This window comes from Callospermophilus lateralis, chromosome 2 (assembly GCF_048772815.1).
Source record: "Callospermophilus lateralis isolate mCalLat2 chromosome 2, mCalLat2.hap1, whole genome shotgun sequence".
In the NCBI taxonomy this organism is placed as follows: domain Eukaryota; kingdom Metazoa; phylum Chordata; class Mammalia; order Rodentia; family Sciuridae; genus Callospermophilus; species Callospermophilus lateralis.
Window position 1 is genome coordinate 146,422,963 of NC_135306.1, and position 25,022 is coordinate 146,447,984.

At 38.3% G+C, this 25,022-nt stretch overlaps 1 protein-coding gene across 2 annotated transcripts in view; it reads right to left on the reverse strand.

Moving 5' to 3' along the window:
- Nucleotides 1-5,135: 5,135 nt before the first annotated feature.
- The window catches only part of Aamdc (adipogenesis associated Mth938 domain containing), a 28,611-nt gene continuing 8,724 nt past the window's right edge, over nt 5,136-25,022 (reverse strand). For both annotated transcript variants that reach the window (XM_076843938.1, XM_076843937.1), the window contains exons 3-4: nt 7,494-7,589; nt 5,136-5,315 (exon numbers count right to left, since the gene is read on the reverse strand). In XM_076843938.1, the coding sequence (XP_076700053.1) occupies nt 5,175-5,315; nt 7,494-7,589 (237 nt within the window). In that variant the 3' untranslated portion in view covers nt 5,136-5,174. The remainder of the gene's footprint in view (nt 5,316-7,493; nt 7,590-25,022) is intronic.

Genomic DNA, 25,022 nt, shown 5'->3' on the forward strand with positions numbered 1-25,022 from the left:
GTCCCAGCAACTCAGGAGGCTGAGGCAGGAAGATTGTAAGTTTTAGGCTAGCCTGGGCAACTTAATGAGACCTCTCTCAAAATGAAAAATAAAATCCAAAATGTAGCGATTTTTCTGCCAAAAGTGTATATACGTTAAGGAGCAGGTTCTGGTTTAGTTTATCAGAAGAAAATTTTTGAACTGTGAGAATTGAACAGGGTGTACTAGGAGCTATGGAATTCACCATGCTGGCTGGGTTTGGACAGACTTGAGCAAGCTCCTGACAAGTCTGTTGCTGAGGAATTCAGTTTTTGAGGGGGTGGGCTTAACCTTTTAAACTTCTTATACCTAAGAATCTCAGGTGCAGTGAAAATGAGAATTTTTATTTTACTGCATCTCATTCCACATTTTTTAACTGAATATCTTCTAAAGGCCTAGAAAGGAGCATAAACAGCCCTCCAGTGTGAAATCTTAATTTATAAGTGAACATGAGAGACTGAGCTAGAGTGGTAAAGCCAAGGCTGGAACTTAGGCCTCCTGATTCAAATGTGATTTAAAAAAAATATATATAGTATTACATGGACAGTATGCCTTTATTTTATTTTATTTATTTATTTATTTATTTTATGTGGCGCTAAAGATGGAACCCAGTGTGTCACACATGTTAGGCAAGTGCTCTGCCACTGAGCCCCAGCCCCAGCCTCTCTAATGTGGATTTTTGTAACAGAAGTCTATTGTTTCTAGTAAGTAGTCTAGCTCATCCAGCAGTCAGAGCACTGGATTCCACTGGACTCCATCCTCATCCCTTACAGGAGAGGACATCATATCTTTTAGATTCTGCTTGCTTAAATGTATCTGGACTCAAACCTCTTTTCTTTTCTTTTCTCCAGTACTGGGGATTAAACACAGGGCCACTCTATCACTGAGCTATAACCTCAGGCCTTATTTTTTTATTTTGAGGTAGGGTCTCATTAAATTGCTCAGGTTGGCCTTGAACTTGTGATCCTCCTGCCTCAGCCTCCCGAGTTGATGGAATTATAGATGTGTGCCACTGTGCCTGGCTCAGTCTTCATCTCATTATAAAATCACTGTTGCTATCCTGATGCAGCCACCATCATTTCTCAACTATGACATTGGCCTTCCAATGGTCTTCTTGCTTCAATCTTGCTCACTTCAATCTTTCACATAGCTATCAGAGAAAAAAAAAAAAAAAAAGTTTTTTTTTTTTTTTTTGTGGTGCTGGGGATTGAACCCAGGGCCTTGTGCATGTGAGGCAAGCACTTTACCAACTGAGCTATATTCTCATCCCCAGAGTAAAATTTTTTAAAGCCCTGATCTGATCACACCATTATCCTGCTTAAGTCCCTTTAAGTATGTCTCTACTGATCCCAGGATAAAATCTAAGACTGTCCATGTCTCTCTGCTTGTCTCCAGACTCATACACCCTGTCCCAGACTTTCTCTGTACCCCTCTAGGTGAACAGGTACCTACAGCTGTTCCCAAAGCTCCCCATGGTCTCACTCCCTTTTAGACCTTTAAATCTACTGAAACTTGAAATGTGCTCTTCAATTGGTCACCTCTAGTTCCTTTCCTCCAGTTCCTCAGGACTGGGCCTCATTGTAGAACATCTGACTTCTGTTGTCTCTTTGTTCTCACAGCCTCCTGTACATTGTTCAAGCCAGGTATTTGTCATTATGTTGCAGGTTCACAAATGCAAACTCCTAAAGAAGGTGGACAGGAAAAGTAAAGGAATCCAGCGATCTAGAGGAAGATCTTGGCAACTGAAAATCAGAGAAGACATTCTCTGTCAGAAGCAGGCAGCTGTTGTTCCATCATACTCAATATTTATTTATTGGTATTTGGGATTGAGCTCAAGGGCACTTTATCATTGAGCTACATCCCCAACCTTTTTTATTTTGAGACAGGGTCTCCCTAAAGTTGCTGAAGATCTCACTAAATTGCTGAGGCTGGCTTTGAACATGGAATCCTCCTGCCTCAGCCTCCTGAGTCACTGGGATTACAGGTATGCATCATCATGCCTACCTCCACTCAATGTTAATCTGTAAATGTGGGCCTAGTGGTACCACATCTTTCAGTTTTTCCAGAAAAGCCACCCTGCATTTTTAAAAAATATCTTAGTTGTTGATGGACACAAGATCTTTATTTTTTTTAATATTTATTTTTTAGTTTTAAGTGGGCACAATATCTTTATTTTACATTTATGTGGTGCTAAGGATCGAACTTAGTGCCTCAAGCATGCCAGGTGAGCACTCCACCACAACCCCAGCCCCAAGATCTTTGTTTATTTTATGTGGTGCTGGGGTTCCAACCCTGGGTCTCACACGTGAGAGGCAAGCGCTCTACCACCAAAGGACAACCCCAACCTACTGCCGCAGTCTCTGGCTGGGCACAAATCACGAGTCTCCACACAGCTTGTAGATTCAAACAGCAATTCTTTATTCCCGAACTCACACCGGCCGTCTACAAACACGTTCTGGGGGAATCCACGTTCTCTGCGCAAATCCACACTCTGCCCAAATCCACTACTCTGCCCAAATCCACTACTCTGCCCAAATTCACTCCACATGGGCTTCTGTCTCCCAAAATATACTGTCTGACCCTAAGAACTCAAGAGGAACTCAGCAGCAGGATACGCCCTATTCTAAAGGGGGATCACCCTAATCTCCTATTATGCTAAACTGCCCTATTCTAAAGGGGGAACACCCTAATCTCCTATTATGCTAAACTGCCCTATTCTAAAGGGGGAACACCCTAATCTCCTATTATGCTAAACCGCCCTGGTCCTTGAGCAAGGTCACCTTTCAGAAGTCCTTCCACTAGACAGCATGGAAGTAAGCTGGCAAGGAGATTGTCATACCTACTTGGCTGATGGCTCCCAGCAACCCACCACCCTGCATTTTTGTGTAAAAATAATTTAAAAATCTTGTAACTAAATGTTAAAATTATTGAGACACAGCATGTCTCCAGGCAAATTTATGCCAATTTGCACCTTCTATGTCATCACTGTATATTTACATATCTCTTTCTTCCAACTAATCTGTGAATACCTGGATAATAAGAATGTTTGAGGGGCTGGGGTTGTGGCTCAGCGGTGGAGCACTCAGCATGTGCAAGGCCCTGCTCTATCCTCAGCACCACATAAAAATAAATAAATAAAAACAAAGGTATTAAAAAATAATAATTTCCATTTTTTACAAAAAAGGATGTTTGAGTTGTTGGATCCCTAGCACAACTCCTGGCACACACCAGGCAAGGAAAGAATGAATGAGCATGTGAATCCAGAGCAAACTTAGTACCATGACATGCCTATAGAAACAAGCCCTGAAATTCAGATTTCTGAAAGATCTTTATATTTGGCTTTCACATGATTGAATTGAACAAAGATACATACACTGCACTTGGTAGATTTCTTGTCTTAGAAACTACTCAGGCTGGAAGAAATTATGTGAGCAGACTGAGGGCTGTGCTGCCTACAAATCGAACCAAAGGATTTAATGATTAGTAACATGGGACTAAATACCGTGTCATGGGAAAAAGAGTTTCTCTCCAGGCTCTATATTTCCAGCACTGATCATATGGACCAGATTTGAAGGTATAGACTATTTTTTTAGCAGGTTTTATACACAGTTTAATAACCTCACTGCCAGAAACTTGTAAGTCTGTACTAATTTCTCTTTAGTGTAGAAACAACTCAGAATGATTACACCCACACCTAGCAAACATTCCTCCTAGCTGGCTCTATGAGCCAAGGGAACGGATCTAGAAAGATCCTGTCAACTGACAAATGCAGAAAGAGCTGCAGAAATGTCACTAAGCAGAACCTCTACTAGATTCTATGCTAGGCTTAAGAGGTGCTCTTGGGGACCTCTTGGGATCTCACAAATGTATGCTAGAAAGAGATAACCATGGCCCTGCCAGTTACATGCTGGTTGAAGTTGGAAAAATACCTTCACTTTCCATTCTGATTGCCTTAGCACCTTTTCTTGCCAAGCTGCATGTTAAGCTGCTCTCCAGTCTATGTTAGCTCTCTGTCCAATGCCTAACTGGGCCAACCAGGCAGCAGGATCAGTCTTCTTGAGTTGTTGCTTCAACAAACAACTAAGTTTGAGTGATTTTATTTAGTTATGGCTGTGATAAATATTATAATTAGTAAATATCTGGTTATAACAGCCACTGTTGATTTTCAGTGAATTAAACATGTCATTAACACTCAACTTGTCATCTACTTGGTGATATCTTCCCTAATTTTTTTACATTCTAATAGGATAAGTCTTTCCATTGTGCCATCAGTAGACCTTGTAACTACTATTAAGATTAACACACTGTATTACTATTGTCAGTTTGTTTCTGCCATAAAAATCCTGAGGTCAAGTACTAAAAGTTATATACTCTTGTACCTCCAGGGTCCAGCAACAACTGGTTCTAAGAAAATTAGTAACAGACTCATTAAATGGGCACAAAAGATTTACTGAATAAATATGAGAAGTTCCTTTGAGCTCCAACATTCTATGAATCTATAAAATAATGTTATATTAAAAACCATAAAATGAGCCAGGCACAGTGGTGAATGCCTGTAATCCCAGTAGCTCGGGAGGCTGAGACAGGAGGATCACAAGTTCAAAATCAGCCTTAGCAAAAGCAAGATGTTAAGCAACTCAGTGTGACCCCGTCTCTAAATAAAATATAAAAAGGGCTGAGGATGTGGCTCAATGGTAAAGCCCTTCTGGGTTCAATTCTCAGTACAAAAAAAAAAAAATTATTTTTAAATGACTGGGAATGTAGCTCAGTAGTAAAGTACCTCTGGATTCAGTCCCTAGTACTAAAAATATTAGTCATGTTGATGGATAAACATTCCCAAGTGTCAACTGCAATGTGATTTTAATGCATTTTCTTCAGCCTTCAAGGATAGCCTTTATTTTTGTCTGAAGTTTCTCATACTTCCAGCCTAATACTCCATTATTAAACTTCAGTAAATATCTGTCTCTTCTTATTTTTAGCAACTCCAAGGACAGGGACCTTGCCTTAATCATTCAGGTATCTACCCTAAGAGTCTGGCACAGGACTTGGTGTGAACAAATGTTCAAAAATGCATGGGGAAGGCTTGTGTGGAGAATGATCAGTGTGACAGTCACAAGCAAGGTTAATTAGTGATTTATTCTCCTCTTAAGGCTACATTAGCAGGTGGAATGGAAGACACCTCCCACTCTGATGCCTTGGGCAACCAAAGCATTATACTCCTTCACTGCCTGCTCTGTCTGGAGGACCCGCACATCAATGCCTTGTTTCTTGAGGTACTCCACAGTGGATGGAGGCACCTAGGAGGAGGAAAAGAGATGAGTTAAGTAGGGGGAAAGGCCCTCCAGAGCTTCCTTTCCTGACTTAAGGCAAGTGTACTTTACAGAGTTAGACAGTAATATCTGTCACTCCTCAGTCACCCAGTATGTCACCAGCCTAACATTTGGCAGTAAGCCCTCATGAGTCAAAAGGCTTCAAAAGGGATGAAACTCAGGTGGATGTGTGTTAACATGTGTGAAGCTCTGGGCTCTATTCTTAGCACCTTGCCCCCAAAAGGCCTCTGAGAAGTTGACAAAAGCATCCTAATAGCCATGCATAAAGCTCAAGTGAAATGGAAATGGGAAGAGCATGGATTTTGTAGTCATCCTTGGATTTAAATCCTTATAAGCAGATTCACCTTGGGTAAGTGAATTAAATTCTTTGAGCCTTTGTTTCCATGTCTGTAAATTCAGGATAATACCTAACTAGCTCAGAGGGTTATTAACTGAGCTACTGTATGAAAAATGTCTAGCATGGTACGGAACCTACATTGTGTAAATTTTAGAAGTTTGAGTTGGTTCAACCTAAGTCTAAATTCTGTCATATACTAACTAAAAGACCTTCAACCAGCTATTTAAAGTGTCTCAGTCCCAATTTCCTGCCCTGTTAAATATGGATAACAATGCTTACACCACAGCAAGTATGTAAAGACAGCATTAACTAATGCATGTGCTGTGCTATTTAATGTCTTCTCAGAGGAAAGGCCTTTCTCAACACCCATATGCAGCCCCTCCCCCCCATATTAAGTCACCATTTTGTACATGGCACTTAGCATCTGAAATTATCTAGTTTTTATTATCCACAGGGGGATGAAACTTGTTTGTTTCATTTATCTCATTGTCCTCAGTGACTACAGGTGTCTGACCTATAGAAAATACTTAATACATATTTGTAAATGAATTTATATGGAAGATATTCTCAGTAATGGTAGCCATTATTGTATTGTATTATCTTAACTCTGGCTTGTCTTGAATTTTTTTTTATTTTTTAGTTATAGATAGACATAATACTTGTAATATATAATTATATTATATATTTTATAATTATTAATACTTTATACTTATGTGGAAGGTTATCTATAAGTTAATAATGGGGGAAAGTCACAGAACAACACATACAGTGTGATCCTGATTTCTGTAATATGGTTGTAAGTGTACATACATATATATCTATATATATAAGAGTGTATGTATTTTCATATTCATATAGAGAACATCAGTGCAGTATCACCAAATGTAGAGATGGGGGAGGGAAGACCTTTTACCTTTTACTTCTATATTTCTGCATTGAACCTTGAGTATTTTGCAATATTCTTTAGTTCTTTATTCAATATTCATTCATTCTTTCTTTCTCTTTTTTTTTTTTTTGGTACTAGGATAGAACCAGGGGTGCTTAACTACTGAGCCACATCCCCAGCTCTTTTTATATTTATTTTGAGACAGGTTCTCACTGAGTTGCTTAGGACCTCACTAAGTTGCTGAGGCTGGCTTTGAACTTGTGATCCTCCTGCCTCATCCTCCCGAGTTGCTAGGATTGCTGGTGTGTTCCACCATGCCCAGCTAGCATTTCTATTTCTGTAAGCAAAATAAAAAATGAATATTTTTTTCTGAAAGGGGGAAAATCATAATGTGAATGTGTCCAGGAAAAGAGAAAGCACCATAAAGTGTACTCTAAAAATGTAAAACAGTATTAAAATCTAAAGGATAAAATACAGTTATGTGCTTCATAATGACTTTTCATTAAATAATGGATGGCATACATGATGATGGTCCCATAAAATTATAGCACCCAGTGATGCTGTAGCCCTTTTTGCGTAAATACATGGTATGATGCTTAGAGAAAACCAAAATCACCTAAGAATGCACTGCCAAGAATATACCCCTGTCATTAAGCAACAAATAACTGTACTGATAATTGTAGAACTTTAGGAATTCTGGGGTAGAGATAGATGAAACTACATAATCTTAGGGTTAGATAGATTTATAAAGTCCAATCCTGATGAAATAGAATTGTGTATACAGTCTTTACTCATCCACCGGCTCAACAAAATGACAGTGTATGAAATATAGAGATGAACTCTAAAGAAGGGCATATCTGTAAGGTAAAGACCCAAGAAACCACCAGCTGTCTTCAGGAATGCTGTGCACACCAATACCTACCTTCAAGGCCTCACTCATTCCTCGGCCAATCACAAGGGCCTGTACACCTTTCTCGGCAACTTCCTTTACATCTGCAGGCTGCACACCAGGAGAATGCTGGATATGGAAAGAAAATGCAGAAAGGTACCAATCTTTCTTCACAGTAGGTATTTTTAAGGGATTTGTTCATTCAAGAAATGTTTACTAGCCAGGCATAGTGGCACATGCTTGTAATCTCAGCAACTCAGAAGTCTAAGGCTTGCAAGTTTGAGAATAACCTGGGCACTTAGTAAGACCCTTTCTCAACATAAAATTTAAAAAAGGTCTGGGGATTTAGCTTAGCTAGCTGTAGAGCACTAACCTCACCTGTGCAAGGTCCTAGGTTCAATCCCCAGTACTATAAAAAACAAACAAAAAGAACCATTTACTGAGGTTTATTCTCTGCTAAGCATAGTTTAGGTTCCTGGGAGTAACAGAGAAGATACAGTGCTACTCGTAAGGAGCTCCAGGTTTAATGAAAAATATTTCAATAGTTTTACAAGCACTATAAGGAAGTGAATTTAGGGTATTGAGAGACATAGAACATCTAATTCAGACCTGGGAGACTGGCATTAAAGAATAGGTGATCAGGGAAAATATTCCAGAGGAGGTGACATTTAAGATAAGACCTAGAGGGGTTGAGGCTATATAGCTCAGTGACAGAGCACTTGCCTAGCACGAGTGAGGCGCTGGGTTCAATCCTCAGCACACATAAAAATAAATAAATAAAATAAGGTCTTGTGTCCATCTACAACTAAAAAATATATATTAAAATAAAGCTTAAAAAAAGATAAGACCTAGAATACAAGCAAATTATTCAAGTTAGGGGCTGAGCTGTGACTCAGTGGCAGAGCAGTTGCCTAGCACAGGTGAGGCACTGGGTTCAATCCTCAGCACCACATACAAAAATAAGTAAATAAAATAAAGGCATGCTGTCCCTCTACAATTACAAATTTAAAAAAAATTATTCAAGTTAAAGGAAATCAGGAAAGCAAGGCATCCCAAGTACAGATAATCACACGTACAAAGGCTCAAAGCAAGGAAAAAGACTAAGGAACCTCAGGTAATTCCATGACTCAAATGTAGCATTTTGGGTATGGTAGAAGAAAGCATCATAGAATTTGGGCTTTCTAAAAAATTTATAACAACCTCCACATTTTGCTTTTTCCGAGCGCCTTCCCCACTGAAGTCCAGGAAATTTCTGTTTATCCTTTAAAACCTATTACTCTAGAAGGTTTTCCCAGTTTTTAACAAAGATGAATCTGGCATTAAAGAATAATAGTTTCTTTTGAGAGAGAGAGAGAGAGAAAGAGGAGAGAGAGTGTGTATGTGTGGTGGGTGTGTGGATGGTGCTGGGGATTGAACCCAGGGCCTTGCACATGGTAGTCAAGCACTCTACGACTGAGCTACATATCCACCCTGCTTTGTTTTATTTTCAGACAGGGTCTAAGTTGCAGAGGCTGGCCCAGAACTTGGATCCTCCTGCCTTATCCTTCTGAATAACTAAGATTAAAGGCAGGCCCCATATAACCAGGACCAATGTAATTTTTTTTTTCCAGGACTGAGGACCGAACCCAGGGGTACTCTACCACTGTGCTACATCCCCAGTCCTTTCTTATTTTTTTATTTCGAAAGAGGGTCTCACTAAATTTCCCAGGCTGGTCTCAAACTTAGGATCCTCCTGCCTTAGCCTCTTGAATAGCTGGGGTCACAAGTATATACCACCATGCCCAGCTCAATAAAAACTTTTTTAAAAATAAGTAGGGATGTAACTCAATCATAGAGTGCTTGCCTAGTACGCATAGGATCTAAGTTGAATAATCAGTACTGAAAAAAAAAAAAGTAAATGTAGTTCATCATAGAATAAAGAAGAAAATGCATAGAATTCCAGGTGTAGCTCAGTGGTAAGGCAAGTCCATTACTCCAGAGAAAAAGATTTAAAAAAAAAAAAGGGAAAAACACATAATCATCTCAATTTATTCAGAAAAAGCATTTGTCAAAGTTCATCATCTATTTATGATCTATTTTACAAACTCCCAGAAAATTGAAGAAGGATACTTTTCTCCTTATGATAAAGGCCTACAAAGAAAAAAAACATAGCTAAACATCCAATATAGTATTGAAGTATTAAACCTTTTCCCTGAATATTGGACACAATTAGAATTTATTTCCTTATTATCTCTTGAACCTGTTCATTCTTCTTCCTATCCACTATCATTATCCTGTTCTAAGCTGTGTTGTTTAGATTATTGTAGTAAGTTTCAACTTTGATTTACATATTTACTCTAGCCCTTTTCAATTATCCATTATTTAAACTGTAGTGGGAGTGATCTTTTCAAAACACAAATCCATTCATGTCACCCTGAGCTTAAATAGCATTTGGTAGCCTCTTCTTACCTTCAAAATAAATACTAAACTCCTTAATTGGCCTGTAAATTCCTAGCTCTCTAGCCTCACCATATATGTACTTTCTTTATTCTCTGTATTTCAATCACTCTGGCCTTTCTATCAGTTCTTCAATCATAGCATATTCTCCCTTACCACTGTTTTAAAAAAAGAAAAGGCAGGGGCTGAGTTTGTGGCTCAGCAGTAGAGCACTCGCCTAGCATGTGCGAGACATTGGGTTTGATCCTCAGCATCATATAAGAATAAATAAAAATAAAGGTATCGTAGGTATTGTGTCCAACTACAACTTTATTTATATATATATATATAAATAAAGTTGTAGTTGGACACACACATGTATATATATATATGAAAAGGTAGCTGGGCATGGTGGTGCACACCTGTAATCCCAATGGTTTGGGAGGCTGAGGCAGGAGGATCACAAGTTTTAAGCAAGCCTCAGCAACTTAGCAAGACCCTGAACAATTTAGCAAGATTCTGTCTCAAAAAAAAAAAAAAAAAAGATAATATACAGACCAAGAGAAAATATTTGCACATCATATTTCTAGCAAAGTATTCAGAAATATATTAAGAACTCTAAAAACACAACAATACAACAATAAGAAAAAATAATCCACCATACCAATCTATAGACAGGTATAATCCCAGTGACCCAGGAGGCTGAGGTAGGAGGATCACAAATTCAAAGCTAATCTCAGCAACTTAATGAGACTCTGTCTTTAAAAAAAAAGGGTTGGGATGTTGTTGAGTGGTTAAGTGCCTAGGTAACAACCCCTACACTAAGCAGAAAAAAAAAATGAAACCAGTTTTTTTTTAATATTATTTTTTAGTTGTAGTTGGACATATTACCTTTATTTTATTTATTTATTTTTATTTGATACTGAGGATCAAACCCAGGGCCTTACATGTGCTAGGCAAGTGCTCTACTGCTGAGCCACAATGACAGAACCTGAAGAAACCAGTTTTTTAAAATTCTTATTTGTTATATATAGAGCACAATTTTTCATACCTCTGATTGCATACAAAGTATATTCACACCATTTGTGTCTTCAGACATGTACTTAGGGTAATGATGTCCATCTCATTCCACCATCTTTTTCACCCCATGCTCCTTTCCTTTCCCTCCCATCCTTTTGCCCTATCTAGAGTTCATCTAATCTTCCCATTCCACCCTCCAAATTACCACTATGAATCAGCCTCCTTGTATCAGAGAAATCATTGGGCATTTGGTTTTTTGGGGATTGGTTAATTTCACATAGCATTATAAGGAAACCATTTTTTAAATGGGCAAAGTATTTGAATACTTTACCAAAGAAGAAATATGGGTGGCTAGCACATACATGAATCACATAATGTTATTAATGACTGTGGAAATGCATATTAAAAACACAGACGCTGAAAAGAATATAGAAAGTGGATTTCTCATTTGTTGCTGGGGGTATTACAGAATATAGAGCTACTCTGGAAAACAGTTTGGTAGTTTCTTGTAAACTTAAATATATATTTATCATGCAACTCAGCAATCACACCTCCTGGTATTTATCCTAGAGAAAAGAAAACTCATACTCACACAGAAACTTGAACATAAATGTTCATAACAGCTTTTATTCATAGTAGCTTAAAATTGGAAATAACACAAATGTTCATCAACTGGTGAGTGGGTAAACAGATTGCGTATTCAAATAATAGAATATTACTCATCAATAAAAGTAATAATCTAGTGCTATTCATGGCAACATGGATGAATGTACAAACTATGCCAAGCAAAACAAGCAAAGTCTTGAAAAGTTGCAATACGGTACATGCTTACTACATTAGTATGACAACCCATTTTTTTTTCATACCAGAGATGAAAAAAGAACCCAGGGGGTCCTCTGCTCAACCACTGAGCCACATTCCCAGCCCTTTTAATCTTATATTTTGAGACAGAGTCTCACTTATTTGCTTAGTACCTTGCTAAGTTGCTGAGGCTGGCTTAGAACTTGCAATCCTCCTGCCTCAGCCTCCCAAGCAGCTGGGATTATAGGTGTGCTCCACCATACCCGGCTACAAGAAAATTTTAAGGTCTATATTAGATATTGGTATTTCATTTTCCAATTTTGATTATTGCATTATGATTATGTAAGAGAATTTCTTTGTTTTTGTTTTGTTTTGTTTTTTTATTTTTTAGGAAATACACATAGGATTTAAGAGAAAGGGGGAATAACATCTTCAAAATACTCAAACAGTTCAGACAAAAATTATAATTTTTTATAAGGACTGGGATTATAGCTCAGTGATAGAGTGCTTGCTTGCCTAGCTTGTGTGAGGCACTGGGTTTGATCCTCAGCACCACATAAAAATAAATAAATAAAATAAAAATATTGTGTCCATTTACAACTAAAAAAATATCAAAAAAAGAAAACATGATAAAGTTTAATTTTTGGATCTGGATAAAAAATATATGAGAATTCTTTATACTATTCTTGTAAATTTTGTAAGTCTGAAATTATTTAAATATTTATAAAGTATATTTTAAAGTGTAGTAGTGCTAGGCATGGTGCTAGCCTGTAATCCTAGCACCTCAGGAGGCTGAGCAGGAGGATCAAGGCCAGCCTAAGCAACTTAGCAAGACCCTGTCTCAAAATTAAAAAATAATAAAAAGGGCTGGGGGGCTGGATGTGGCTCAAGCAGTAATGCACTCACCTGGCATGCACAGGGTGCTGGGTTCAATCCTCAGCACCACATAAAAATAAAATAAAAATGTTGTGTCCACCGAAAACTAAAAAATAAATATTAAAAAAAATTCTCTCTCTCTCTTAAAAAAAAGGGGGGGGCGGCTGGGAATGTAGCTCAGTGGTTAAGCGCTCCTAGGTTTAATTCCCAGTACCAATCAATCAATCAATCAAAATAAAGTGTAGTAGTATAGGCAAGTTATAGATCAGCAAGAAGAGACCACATGTATAGGCAAACATATACACCCACCTGCTCTCTGATTTATCTAGCCAAGGAAGCAGCTCTGAACAGAAGCCAGGTGGCTACAAAAAGCAGCATATTTCTGTGGGCTTTCCCCCTGTCTTTTGACCACTTGTGGAGTGTGCAGGAGCTGGTATCACTCTTAACTCAGTGTTCCAGAGCTGGTAAGGAAGCCAAATTCTCTGTCATTGCTGCCCTATTGTATTCAGGCTTATCTCATCAGTACTATACTGAAGAATTTATACTTACACAGTATGTGTTCAGGTTTGAGGGACTGTCAAAAAGTGTTCCAAGTTAAAACACCTGCGTGTCAAATAGCAACCCAAATCAGCAGCAGCAAGGTACATCATCTATTGCTAGAAATCAAGTGAAAGGTCATAAGAAAGTATAAAACAATGTAGATGTACAGAATGTAGACCTAGTGCCCAAGTCTCTGAAGAGTATCTATTGCCTCTAGCTTTCCTTGGTTTCCACAAAGATAAGGGAATATTTGAGGGAAATTAGAATTTAGCTTGTAATTCTTTAAAAGGAAAAAATAGCCTGGTGTAGTAGAGCATGCCTGTAATCCCAGCAACTCAAGAGGCTGAGGGAAAAGGAGCTAAACTTCGAGACCAGTCAGCAACTTAGCAAGACCCTGTCTCAAAATAAAAACATAAAAGGGGCTGAGGATGTTGCTCAGTGGTAAAAGTGCATTTGTGGGCCTGGGGATATAGTTCAGTTGGTAGAGTGCTTGCCTTACACGTACAAGGCCCTGGGTTTGATCCCCAGCTCCACACACACACACACAAAAAAAAAAAAAAAAAAAAAAGAAAGAAAAGAAAAAAGAAAAAAATATACCCCTGAGTTCAATCCCTAGTACTGAACAAAACAAAACAAAACAAAACAAAAAAACCCCCAGTAACTCCTAAAAGGCAAAACAAAACAAGGGATATATTTTCACATGTTTACAACTGGTTTTGAAGACCATAATAGAATTGAATTAGATGCCCTTTTTAGTTTTGGAGCTTCATGATCAATCCTAAAACCACACTGAACAGACTAAATGTGATTTGAAGAACTGAAATTTTTTTTCCCCTGGGGATATGACCACAGTGAACATTTAATAAATTGCAGATCACAGTTGGAGATTTTCACTTTCTAAAAATAATTATATTTACATGGAATATTGAATGGTTTCTTCATTTAAGAAAAATAGCACCTACTTTGAGTGGCACCAGAATCCCCAGACTCACATTCTAATATCACGAAGCAAGGCCACTGACTGCTAGAAATCAAGTGAAAGGCCATAAGAAAGTGTAAAACGATAAGCCTCAGGAGATTCAGAGACTGGAGACAGCCCCAGCTCATCAGAGTTGCTGGATCAATGGAACTCAAGTGATGAATTTGGCTGCTGCTTCTATACTGCAGGCTGGGATGTCATGTACAGAGCAATGAAAGATAACTCTGCAGTGGCCAGTGTATCCAGGAATTGGCAGGGATTACTCTGTTTTGTGCAGCGGCCTGGGATTGGAGCATCAGACTGCTATTGAGAGTCTTCAACCTGCTTCTAACTCCTTTTGTGCTTCTTACAGTCCCTTAGGGTAAACCCTCAAGACTCTCACCCCTATTGAGTGTCTGATTCTAAGAGGTTTTCTGTCATATGATCTGAGATTATAAAAGTTTATGTCTATTTTGGGGGGATATTAATTGTAGAAAAATGTTTAGTTACTACTCATTATGCCTGCTAAACAAGAGGATGGTATTCTTTATGGCTTGGGTACTCTATATAAATTTGAAAAGAAAACATTCCAGTATTACACTTTCAAAGAAGCATTTCCTTCTGCAAAATTAAGGGAGCAGAAATGGGTAGTTGCTATAGCATTATCTGGCTGTATTGCTGATAAAAGCAGATTCTGTGAGTGAAGGTTAAAGGATCTCTGGAATCTGTCCCCTGTGGACACTGCCTGAGTCACATTCTCATTACTGCTTGTCTGAATTAACAGCCTCTTCAATGATCTCTCTGCCTCTACAAAGGCAGTGACTTGCATTTGTACAATAGGCCCTTCTGGCAGTCTGGTGAAGCCTATGGCTTCTTTCTCAAAGTAATGTTTTAAAATGCAGAAAATAAAATACATAGGAATACAAAGGAAATAAATTTTATACAAATGAAATGATGGAAATATTTTTCAAGGCTTAGGGATGTAGCTCAATGGTAGAATTACACCTGGAGCTCTTGTCTAGCATTTACAAGGCCCTGGGTTTGATTCCCAGTACTAAAAAATAAATTACATGTGTGGTGTACATATATACTTTAATAAGAGACTAGAAATCTTTTCCAAAAGTTCACTAGCAGATATACCTTCAAACTGCACATAGATTGAACGTTTTTAATCACAAAGTGCAAAATCTAAAATGCTCTGAAATTTTAGCATGTGCTCAAACAGTTTCAGATTTTGGAGCATTTGGATTTTGGGATTTTACTGGGACAACTGTTATAATTTGAGCATGGAGCTCATATTATTTAATATTGTATCAATCTTGAGTTTTCTGAGTGTGATGTTATAATCATGTAGGGAAGAATGCCTTTATTCTTTTTTTTTTTTTTTTAGTTGTAGTTGGACACAATACCTTTATTTATTTATTTATTTATTTTTTATGTGGTGCTGAGGATTGAACCCAGAACCTTGCATGTGCTAGACAAGCGCTCTACTGCTGAGCCACAACCCCAGCCCCATGACTTTGTTCTTAATGGATACATGTTAAAGTATTTAATAGGGTTCAAGTGACACAGTATATTCAACTTGCAGATAATACAGCAAAAATAATTATGAGGGGCCAGAAGAATACAGATAAAGTTAATGTGGCAGAATGATAACTTGTAAATCTAGGTTAATGGCATATAACTATTCATTCTGGTTTTTTTTCCCCGATTTGGTATATAGGTTTGAAAATTTTCCTATATTAAAAAAGAAAAGTAGAGCAGTTCAAAATAGGCTTTCCACATAAACTGGGTTTGGAGATGAGTAGGAAAATGAAAGTAAAACCAAATAAAAATACAAAAGCAGAATGGGGTAGGAAGAGCACATCAATCTTTCCTTAAGCAGAATGGTTTTAAGCAGAAGAACTTCTAGCCTTATCAATTGTGCAAAACAAAAGAGAATTATGTTGCACTTTAGGCTTGTTTTAGGAAAGAATTAGTGAAATACATGATATCTGCCTTTTACTTTCAAATGACTGGAAGGGTAGATGTGGTGTGTGTGCTTAGAGAGAGAAAACACATGGCAAAATGTTAACAACTTGAGGATTTAAGTAGAGCATGACAATTTATTGTACTACTCATACTATCACTCTTCTATAGGTTTGACATTTTCCAAAATAAAAAGTTAAGGTAAAGTTTCCATGTTTTCTTTGAGTGGCTGCTAATTGGTTTTGTCTGCTTTTAATGTCATACTTGTATTCTACTTCCCTTCTTGAACTCTTTCAGCCTAACAAAAAGGATGTATAAATGAATGGCCTCTCTATTTTTACATACAGAAAATTCTCCAGGATGATAGTTATTGCCATGGGACAGAAACAAAAAAAGAACAGTATGTAACAGCATAAAAGTATGGGCTTTAGAAAAGAAACATTTAGGTTTAAATCTTCATTCCAAATAGCATTAATTGTGTGACCTGGAAAAACTATATTTTACCAGGCACTTGGGTCAAATAATTCACTTAATAGCTGGTAGAAATTTTAGAGGAGTTTTTACTAGTTATTTCAGGACAATGGTTTAACACAATAAATTTCCTTGACATTTCCTTTCTGTAATCATGACACAATCTTCCCACCGCTCTTTTTAAACTAACATGAAAGGAATCATAACATTAATCTTCCTCAGGTGTCACGAAGGATTAAAAATTTGTTAAATTGGGCTGGAGATTTGGCTCAGGCGGTAGTGCGCTCGCCTGGCATGCGTGCGGCCCGGGTTCGATCCCCAGCACCACATACAAACAAAGATGTTGTGTCCGCCAAGAACTAAAAAAATAAATATTAAAAAAAAAATTTGTTAAATTACATAATGAAAAATTCAATTCAGAACAACACTGAGTTTCTATTTTACATTAGAAACTTCAGGAAGCACATGCTTCCTGAAGAAGATAATGCAAAAGTTTAGGAAATGACGGATAAGAATAAGATTTCATGAGGTACAGGCAGAAACAGTTCATCTCAAGTACAGAAAATGATTTTAATGAAGGTATTGAGGAATGAGGGATCACAGTAGGTTTAGAAATGAATGAGTATTTGGTATGGGATATTTTGGTCCTCAGAAGTGTTATGAAATATAAGAGATGAAATTGAAGGGATAGGTTGGAACTGTATCATTAAAAAGTGGTCTTGCCAGGTGTGATGACACATGCCTACAATCCCAACAACTCAGGATTTCAAATTTGAGACCAGCTTTAGCAAATTAGCAAGGCTCTAAGCAACTTAGTGAGACCCTGTCTCAAAATAAAAAGGTCTGGGGATATGACTCAGTGGTAAAGTGCATCTAGTTTCAGTCCCCAGTAACTACTCTCCCCTAAACAAAAACAAAAACAAAACAAAACAAAACAAAAAAGATTTTGAGCTCTTTGCTTCTTGGTTGCCTTCCTCTTCCATGCCCTTCTGCTTCATCATGGGGAAACAAATCCCTCCAATGTGGCATACTCATAAATTGTTATACCATAGTCTAGATTACCTTTTTGGAACATATCACTTTCCCATATAAGTATCTATGATGTTAAATTTTATGTCCAAATTGACTAGGCCACAATGTACCCAGGGTAAATAGATCTGGGGGTGTCTGTGATGTTGTTTCTGGATAAGATTAACCTCCAACTGGTGAATTTGGTAAAGCAGACTGCCATCCCCAATGTGGGTATATATCATCCAGTCTATTGAGGACATAAATAAAACCAGAAGCAGAGAAGAGAAACATTGCCTCCTTTAAAAAAATTTTTTTTCTTTCAATACTGGGAATTGAACCCAGGGCCTTGGCATACTAAGCAAGTGTTCCACCACTGAGCTATAACCCCAGCCTTCTGCCTCCCCTCTGTAGCTGGGATAGCTCATCTCTCCTTTTCCTGCCCTTCGACTGGGATTTAAACCATCAGTTCCCCTGATTCTCAGGCCTTCCATTTGGACTGAATTATACCACTGGCTTTCCTGGGTCTCCAACTTAGAGTCAGTTGATTGTGGGTGAGTCAATTCCTCATGGTAAATATGCTCTTTTTCTGGAGAACCCTGACCAATACAGAATCTAAGGTGGCTATGACTTGTTTACTATATAAAATATAAATTCAGCTCTCCATGTCTAGGACCTCTGTCAACCATATGCTACCTACTCTTGTACCTCTCTAGTTTCACTTTTCAAATTCTTCCGTCATTCCAATTCTTTTTTGGGGTGGGTAGGGGGGTTCGAGGAAATGAATCCTGTGCCTTGAGCAAGCTAGGCAAGCACTGTACTGCTGAGCTACCACACCCAGACCCCAGTCTTCTCTCATTTCATCCTTGCTATATCTAATATGCCTTTTCAGTGTTTTTTACCAATTCAGAGTATTCCCTCCTTTATGATCCATGGTGCAACTAACCAGCAACTAGTTGTCAATATCCAATCAATACGTGCTTGTAGTTCACAATCACAAAATAAAGAGAGCGTATATGCTGAGGATTTTTTTTTTTAACTGATTAGGGATAACTGTTATTCTTCAAAACAACATGATAGAGTATACAACCTAAGAAAGTCCTTTATACAAAATGCCTTCAAATGCTGGATAAAAATAAACATGCTGGGCTGGGGATGTGGCTCAGGCGGTAGCGTGCTGCTCGCCTGGCATGCGTGCGTGTGGCCCTGGGTTCGATCCTTAGCACCACATACAAAGATGTTGTGTCCGCTGAAAACTAAAAAATAAATATTAAAAAAAATTCTCTCTCTCTCTCTCACTCTCTCTTTAAAAAAATAAAATAAAAATAAACATGCATAGCTGAACTTATAAAAAAGAAAGGGAAATTCCTAAAGGCTGAATAAAAATGGTGAACTGATGTTGAAGTTACCTTGGGGCATTTCCCATTCTCAGAGCCTTACATTTGGGTGTGGGGGACTGGGGATCTAACTATCTAACTCAGGGGCAATTTATCACTGAGCTACATCCCCAGCCACTTTTTAATTTATTTATTTATGTGTGTGTGTGTGTGTGTGTGTGTGTGTGTGTGAGAGAGAGAGAGAGAGAGAGAGAGAGAGTGTATATATATATATTTTTTTTTTGGAGGGGGCAGTGCTGGGCATTGAACCCAGTGCCTTGTACATGTGAGGCAAGCACTCAATCAACTGAGCTATATCCCAGCCCCCACTTTATTTCATATTTTGAGATGGGTGTCACTAATTTGTTCAGGACCTTGCTAAGTCATTGAAGCTGGCCTTGAACCTGTGATCCTCCTGTCACAGCCTTCTAAACTGCTGGGATTACAGGTGTGTATCACCACACCTGGCTTCAGAGTCTTGTGTTTTAACTCCCATTTGAGATTAGAAAAAAAGTCTTGAGGAAGATGGGAGGTTAGAATTGAAAGATACCTTCCAATCTTGCAAAATAGCCTTCTTTTTTAAAAAATGTTTTTTTAGTTATAGATGGACACAATATGTTTATTTTGTTTATTTATTTTCATGGGGTGCTGAGGATGAAATCTAGTGCCTCACATGTGTGAGGCAAGCGCTCTGCCACTACGCCAAAACCCTAGCCCCAAAAGAGCCTTTTTTTTTTTTTAGTTTTATTGATTTTTTAAAAAATATAGAGTACAATTTTTCATATCTTTATATAGAGAGTATGTTCACACCAATTCATGCCTTTATACATGTACTTTGTTTTTTTTACATTAGAATTCTTATTACACAAATATACCACAATTTTTCATATCTGTTTATATATAAAGTATGTTGACACCCAATTCGAGTCTTCATACATGTACTTCGGATAATGATGTCCATCACATTCCACCATCCTTGCTAATCCCCTGCCCCCTCCCTTTCTTTCCTACCCTTCTTCCCTATCTAGAATTCATCTCTGGGGCTGGGGATGTGGCTCAAGCGGTAACGCACTCGCCTGGCATGCGTGCGGCCCGGGTTCGATCCTCAGCACCACATACAAACAAAGATGTTGTGTCCGCTGATAACTAAAAAATAAATATTAAAAATTCTCTCTCTCTCTTCCTCCCTCTCTCACTCTCTTTAAAAAAAAAAAAAAAGAATAGAATTCATCTCATCCTCCCCTGCTCCCGCTCTCTACCCCACTATGAGCCTCCTTACATCAGAGAAAACATTCGGCATTTGTTTTTTTGGGATTGGCTAACTTCGCTTAGCATTATATTCTCCAGCTCCATCTATTTACCTGCAAATGCCATGATTTTATTCTCTTTTAATGCTGAGTAATATTCCATTATGTATATATGCCACATTTTTTTTTATCCATTCATCCACTGAAGGACATCTAGGTTGGCTCCACAGTTTAGCTATTGTGAATTGTGCTGCTATAAACATTGATGTGGCTGTGTCCCTGTAGTATGCTGTTTTTAAGTCCTTTGGGTATTGTCTGAGGAGAGGTATTTGCAAATCAAAACTACTCTAAGATATCATTTCACTCCAGTCAGCATGGCAGCTATTATGAAGACAAACAACAATAAGTATTTGAGAGGATGTGGGGAAAAAAGTACACTCATACACTGCTGGTGGGACTGCAAGTTGGTATAGCCAAAATGGAAAGCAGTATGGAGATTCCTTGGAAATCTGGGAATGGAACCACCATTAGACCCAGCTATCCCTCTCAAAATAGCCTGCATAAGTCTGTCTCCAGTGAAAGGATTGATCCTCCAAATCTACCCATTAGCAAAGAAAAAAGACAAAAAAGCTGTCTGGTTCTGCCTGGGATCTAGGGGAAGATGGGAGTAGGGAGGTGTGGGGTGGAGGTGGGAGATGTCAGAGTCTTACCTGAAAACTTATAACCACAAACCTGTCTACACAGCAGTTAAGGGCTCACAATTACATTTTCAGGGGTGGGGTTGCGGCTCAGAGATAGAGCACTTGCTTACCATGTATGAGGCCCTGGGTTTGATCTTCAGCACCACATAAAAATAAAATAAAGATATTGTGTCCACCTATAACTAAAAAATAGGCATTTTTAAAAAATTTACATTATCAACCAGATCTAGGACACCCTCAGCCAAGAAATTAAAGTGATACCAGCCTGAAGCAGTGGCGTATACCTATAAGCTCAGTGACTGAGGAGGCTAAGGCAGGAGGATCACAAGTTCAAAGCTAGCCTCAGCAATTTAGCAAGGCCCTAAGCAAGTTAGCAAGTCCCTATCTCTAAATAAAATATTAAAAAGAGCCAGAAATGTGGCTCAGTGGTTAAGTGCTACAAGAGGGTACCTACTCCCCTCACTGCCCAAAAAAAAGAGTAATAGAGGATGCTTAGAAGACGCAACTCCAAATCGCTGTTGGCAAGATCTCAAAGAAAGGTATAGTTAGACCATTCAGGATTCCCACAATCTGCTGAAAAAAATCTTGCCAACTTGGAATACCAATGAAAATTAGAATTAAAATATTAGACCTTTTAGGCAAAAATTGACAGAGATCACTGAGAGATCTCTGAATTTCTGAAGAATATTGATTCAAAAAGAAAGAAAGTCATCTCAAAGATTTGAATTACAAGAAGAAATAATGAGAAAAGAAAGTGGTAAGCTCCAGGTGTGTGAGGAAACCACTGTCATAACGTTACCTCTTCATTAAGGTGACTGAGCTAACTTCAGCAGCTACACATGACAAAGAATACAGCCTTTACGGAATGAGATCAGAACAAATAACCACAAACAGCAACAAAACCCAGGAAGGAGATAGGGAGTTGATTTCCAGAGTTGCCACATTATGTTATATAAAATGGCCAGTTCTCACAAAGAAATAACTACAAGAAATATGAAGGAAGGAAGGGAGGGAGGGAGTAAGGGAGTGAGAAAGAGAAAGGAAGAAAAAGTAATGGCAGGTCCACAGAAGGGGAAAAAGCAGTTAATAGAAAATATGCCCAAGGAAGCCCAGATGTTGGCTTTACCTAGATAAAAACTATAAATCAAATATTTTATTTTGTCATATTTTATTTATTTTTATTTTTATTTTTATTTATTGCAGTGCTGAAGATCAAACACTAGCCCTCATACACAAGAGGTCAGCTCTCTCTTTACTACTGAGCTATATCCCTAGCCCAATTCCCCTATTTTATTTTTTATAATGTCATTGTATTTTTTATACCTTTATTTTATTTATTTATTTTTATGTGGTGCTGATGATCGAACCCAATGCCTCACACATGTCAGGCAAGTGCTCTACCACTGAGCCTCAACCCAGCCTCCCAAATCCCCCATTTTAAATATGTAAAAAGAACTAAAGGAAGCCACACCCAAAGTATATAAAGTAGAACATCCATGAAGAAAAATAACCAAACTCACTGAGCATGGTGGCATATGCCTGTAATCCCAGTGACTTAGAAGCCTGAGGCAGGAGGATTAAAAGTTTAGTGCCAGCCTCAGCAACTTAGACCCTGTCTCAAAATAAAGAATAAAAAGGACTGTGAATGTAATACAGTGGTAAAGCACCCCTGGGATCAATCTACAGTATATTATGTATGTATTTATGACCAAATGAATACATAAATGAAATAAAAATAACCAACTTTACATTTGAAAAGTACAATAACTAAAATAAATCTCACTCAGGTGGCTCAATAACAGATAAGATCATGAAAACTAAAAGTAAGTCAAGATGATTAAGTATGAAGCAAAAGGAAGAAAAAAAGAATGAAGGTAATGAACAGAGCCTCAGAGTGCTGTAGGACACTATAAAGCACACTAATATAATGGGAGTCACAGGATAGAGAAAAGGGGCAAAAGATTATGTGAAGAAATAATAGCTGAAAACTTCCTAAATTTCATGAAAATAATAATCTACCTATCCATGAACTTAATAAATTTCAAGTATGATAAACCCAAAGAGATCCAGACTTTGACATATCATAGATTACTGAAGGCTAAAAACAGACTTTTTTTTTTTTTTTTTTTGTACTAGGGATTGAACTCAGAGGCACTTGGCTATTAGCCACATCCCCATCCCTATTCTGTATTTTATTTAGAGACAAGGTCTCACTGAGTTGCTTGGCATCTCGCTTTTGCTGAGGCTGACTTGGAACTTGCAATCCTCCTGCCTCAGCTTCCTAAGCTGCAGGGATTATAAGCGTGTGCCACTGTGCCTGGCTAAAAAACAAGAGTTTTGAGAGCAAGAAGAACAAAGTGACCCTTTAAGTCCAAGGGATTTTCGATTATATCGGCAGTTGATTTCTTATTAGAAACCAATGAGCCTAAAAATCAGTGGAATGACATATCAAAGTGCTGAATGAAAATGAATGCCAATCAAGATTTCCATATAATAAAAAATTATCTGGCATGGGGTGTGGTTTAATGGAATAGCATTAGCTATGCATACGTGAGGCCCTAGGTTCCATTCCCAGTCTATGTGCGCACGCGCGCGCGCGCGCGCGCGCACACACACACACACACACACACACACACTCCTTCAAAAAATGAAAAGATCCATCATTACATCATGAGGAGCTCCCCTGAGCCACTCCTAAGTGAAAATTATTAAAGTCAACAAAATAAAGACCAAAAGCCTCACAATAACAATGACAACAAGAAGAACACAATAATTCAAAGCCTCTAGAAATGACTCTAAGAGCAGTTGGGCATGAAGGTGCACACTTATAATCCTAGTAACTTTGGAGACTGAGGTAGGAGGATCACAAGTTTGAGGGTAGCCTTAGCAACTTTGTGAGGCCCTAAGCAACTTAGTAAGACTGTGTCTCAAAATAAAAAAATTTTTAAAAGTACTGGGGATGTAGCTCAGTGATAGAGCTGGTACCTGGATTTAATCCCTGGTACCAAGAATGAAAGGAAACCAAGGAATGGGGAGACAGGCGGCTAAGAAATGAGACGGAGACCAGGCAGAGATAAACACAAGAGTTTATTTGTCAGAGCTGACAAATAAAGGCACATTTCTCCATAGATGGAGAGAGGCCCCGAGATGTTCCAGTGTTTAGCTTTTGTGTGATAGGGTTTGGAGCTGTAGTTGTGGTGCCATGAGATAGGCTGGGGATGCTTGTGTCAGAGCTAGGTGGGTGGGGAATGCATGGGATTGGCTTAGATGGCACCATGGGGGATTTCCAGAGTCAAGGGGTCATGTCCTTCTGGGATTGGCTTAGGGTTATGGTACCATGGGATAGGTCACTAACTGGGGTGGGTTAATTTGGGTAAGAGAATGTACAAGTACAGGAAACCAAAACTTATCTTGTAAGATGGCTGTTAGCATTTAAAAAGAGAAAAGAAGAGAAAAGAAAAGAAAGAAAGGACCCCAAGGACAAACACCAAATGAAGAAACACCTATCCAAGAAAAAAATCTATACAAATTTTCTGGAAGAAAATTTGAATGTGTATCTCTACAAAATCATAGAGATGGGGCCAATAGGAGGTGATTAAATCATGACAGTGGCTCCCTCATGAATGTGATTCATGCCCTTATAAGAAAAATAAACCAGCCAGGTTCAGTGGCGCATGCCTGTAATCCCAGCAGCTCAGGAGACTGAGGCAGGAAGATCAAGAGTTCAAAACCAACTTCAGCAACAGTGGGGCGTGAAAAAACTCAGTAAGAGCTTGTCTCTAAATAAAATACAAAAATAGGTGGTGATGTGGCTCAGTGATCGAGTACTCCTGAGGAGTTCAATCTTTGGTACTGCTCTCACCCCCGCAAAAAAAGAAGAGGAAAAAAAAAAAAAAAAGAAAGAAAAAGAAGCCAGACTTTGAGTGGTGGTACATGCCTATAACCCCAGCAACTTGGGAGGATGATGCTGGAAGACTGCAAGTTCAAGGCCAGCCTGGATAATTTAGGGATAGTCTGTCTCAAAATAAAAAATAAGAGCTGGGGTTGTCACTCAGTGGTAGAGTGCTTGTCTAGCATGTGTGAGGCACTGGGTTCGATTCTCAGTACCACATAAAAATAAATAAAGGTCCACCAACAACTAATAAAATATTTTGAAAATAATTTTAAAAAATAAAAAGGGT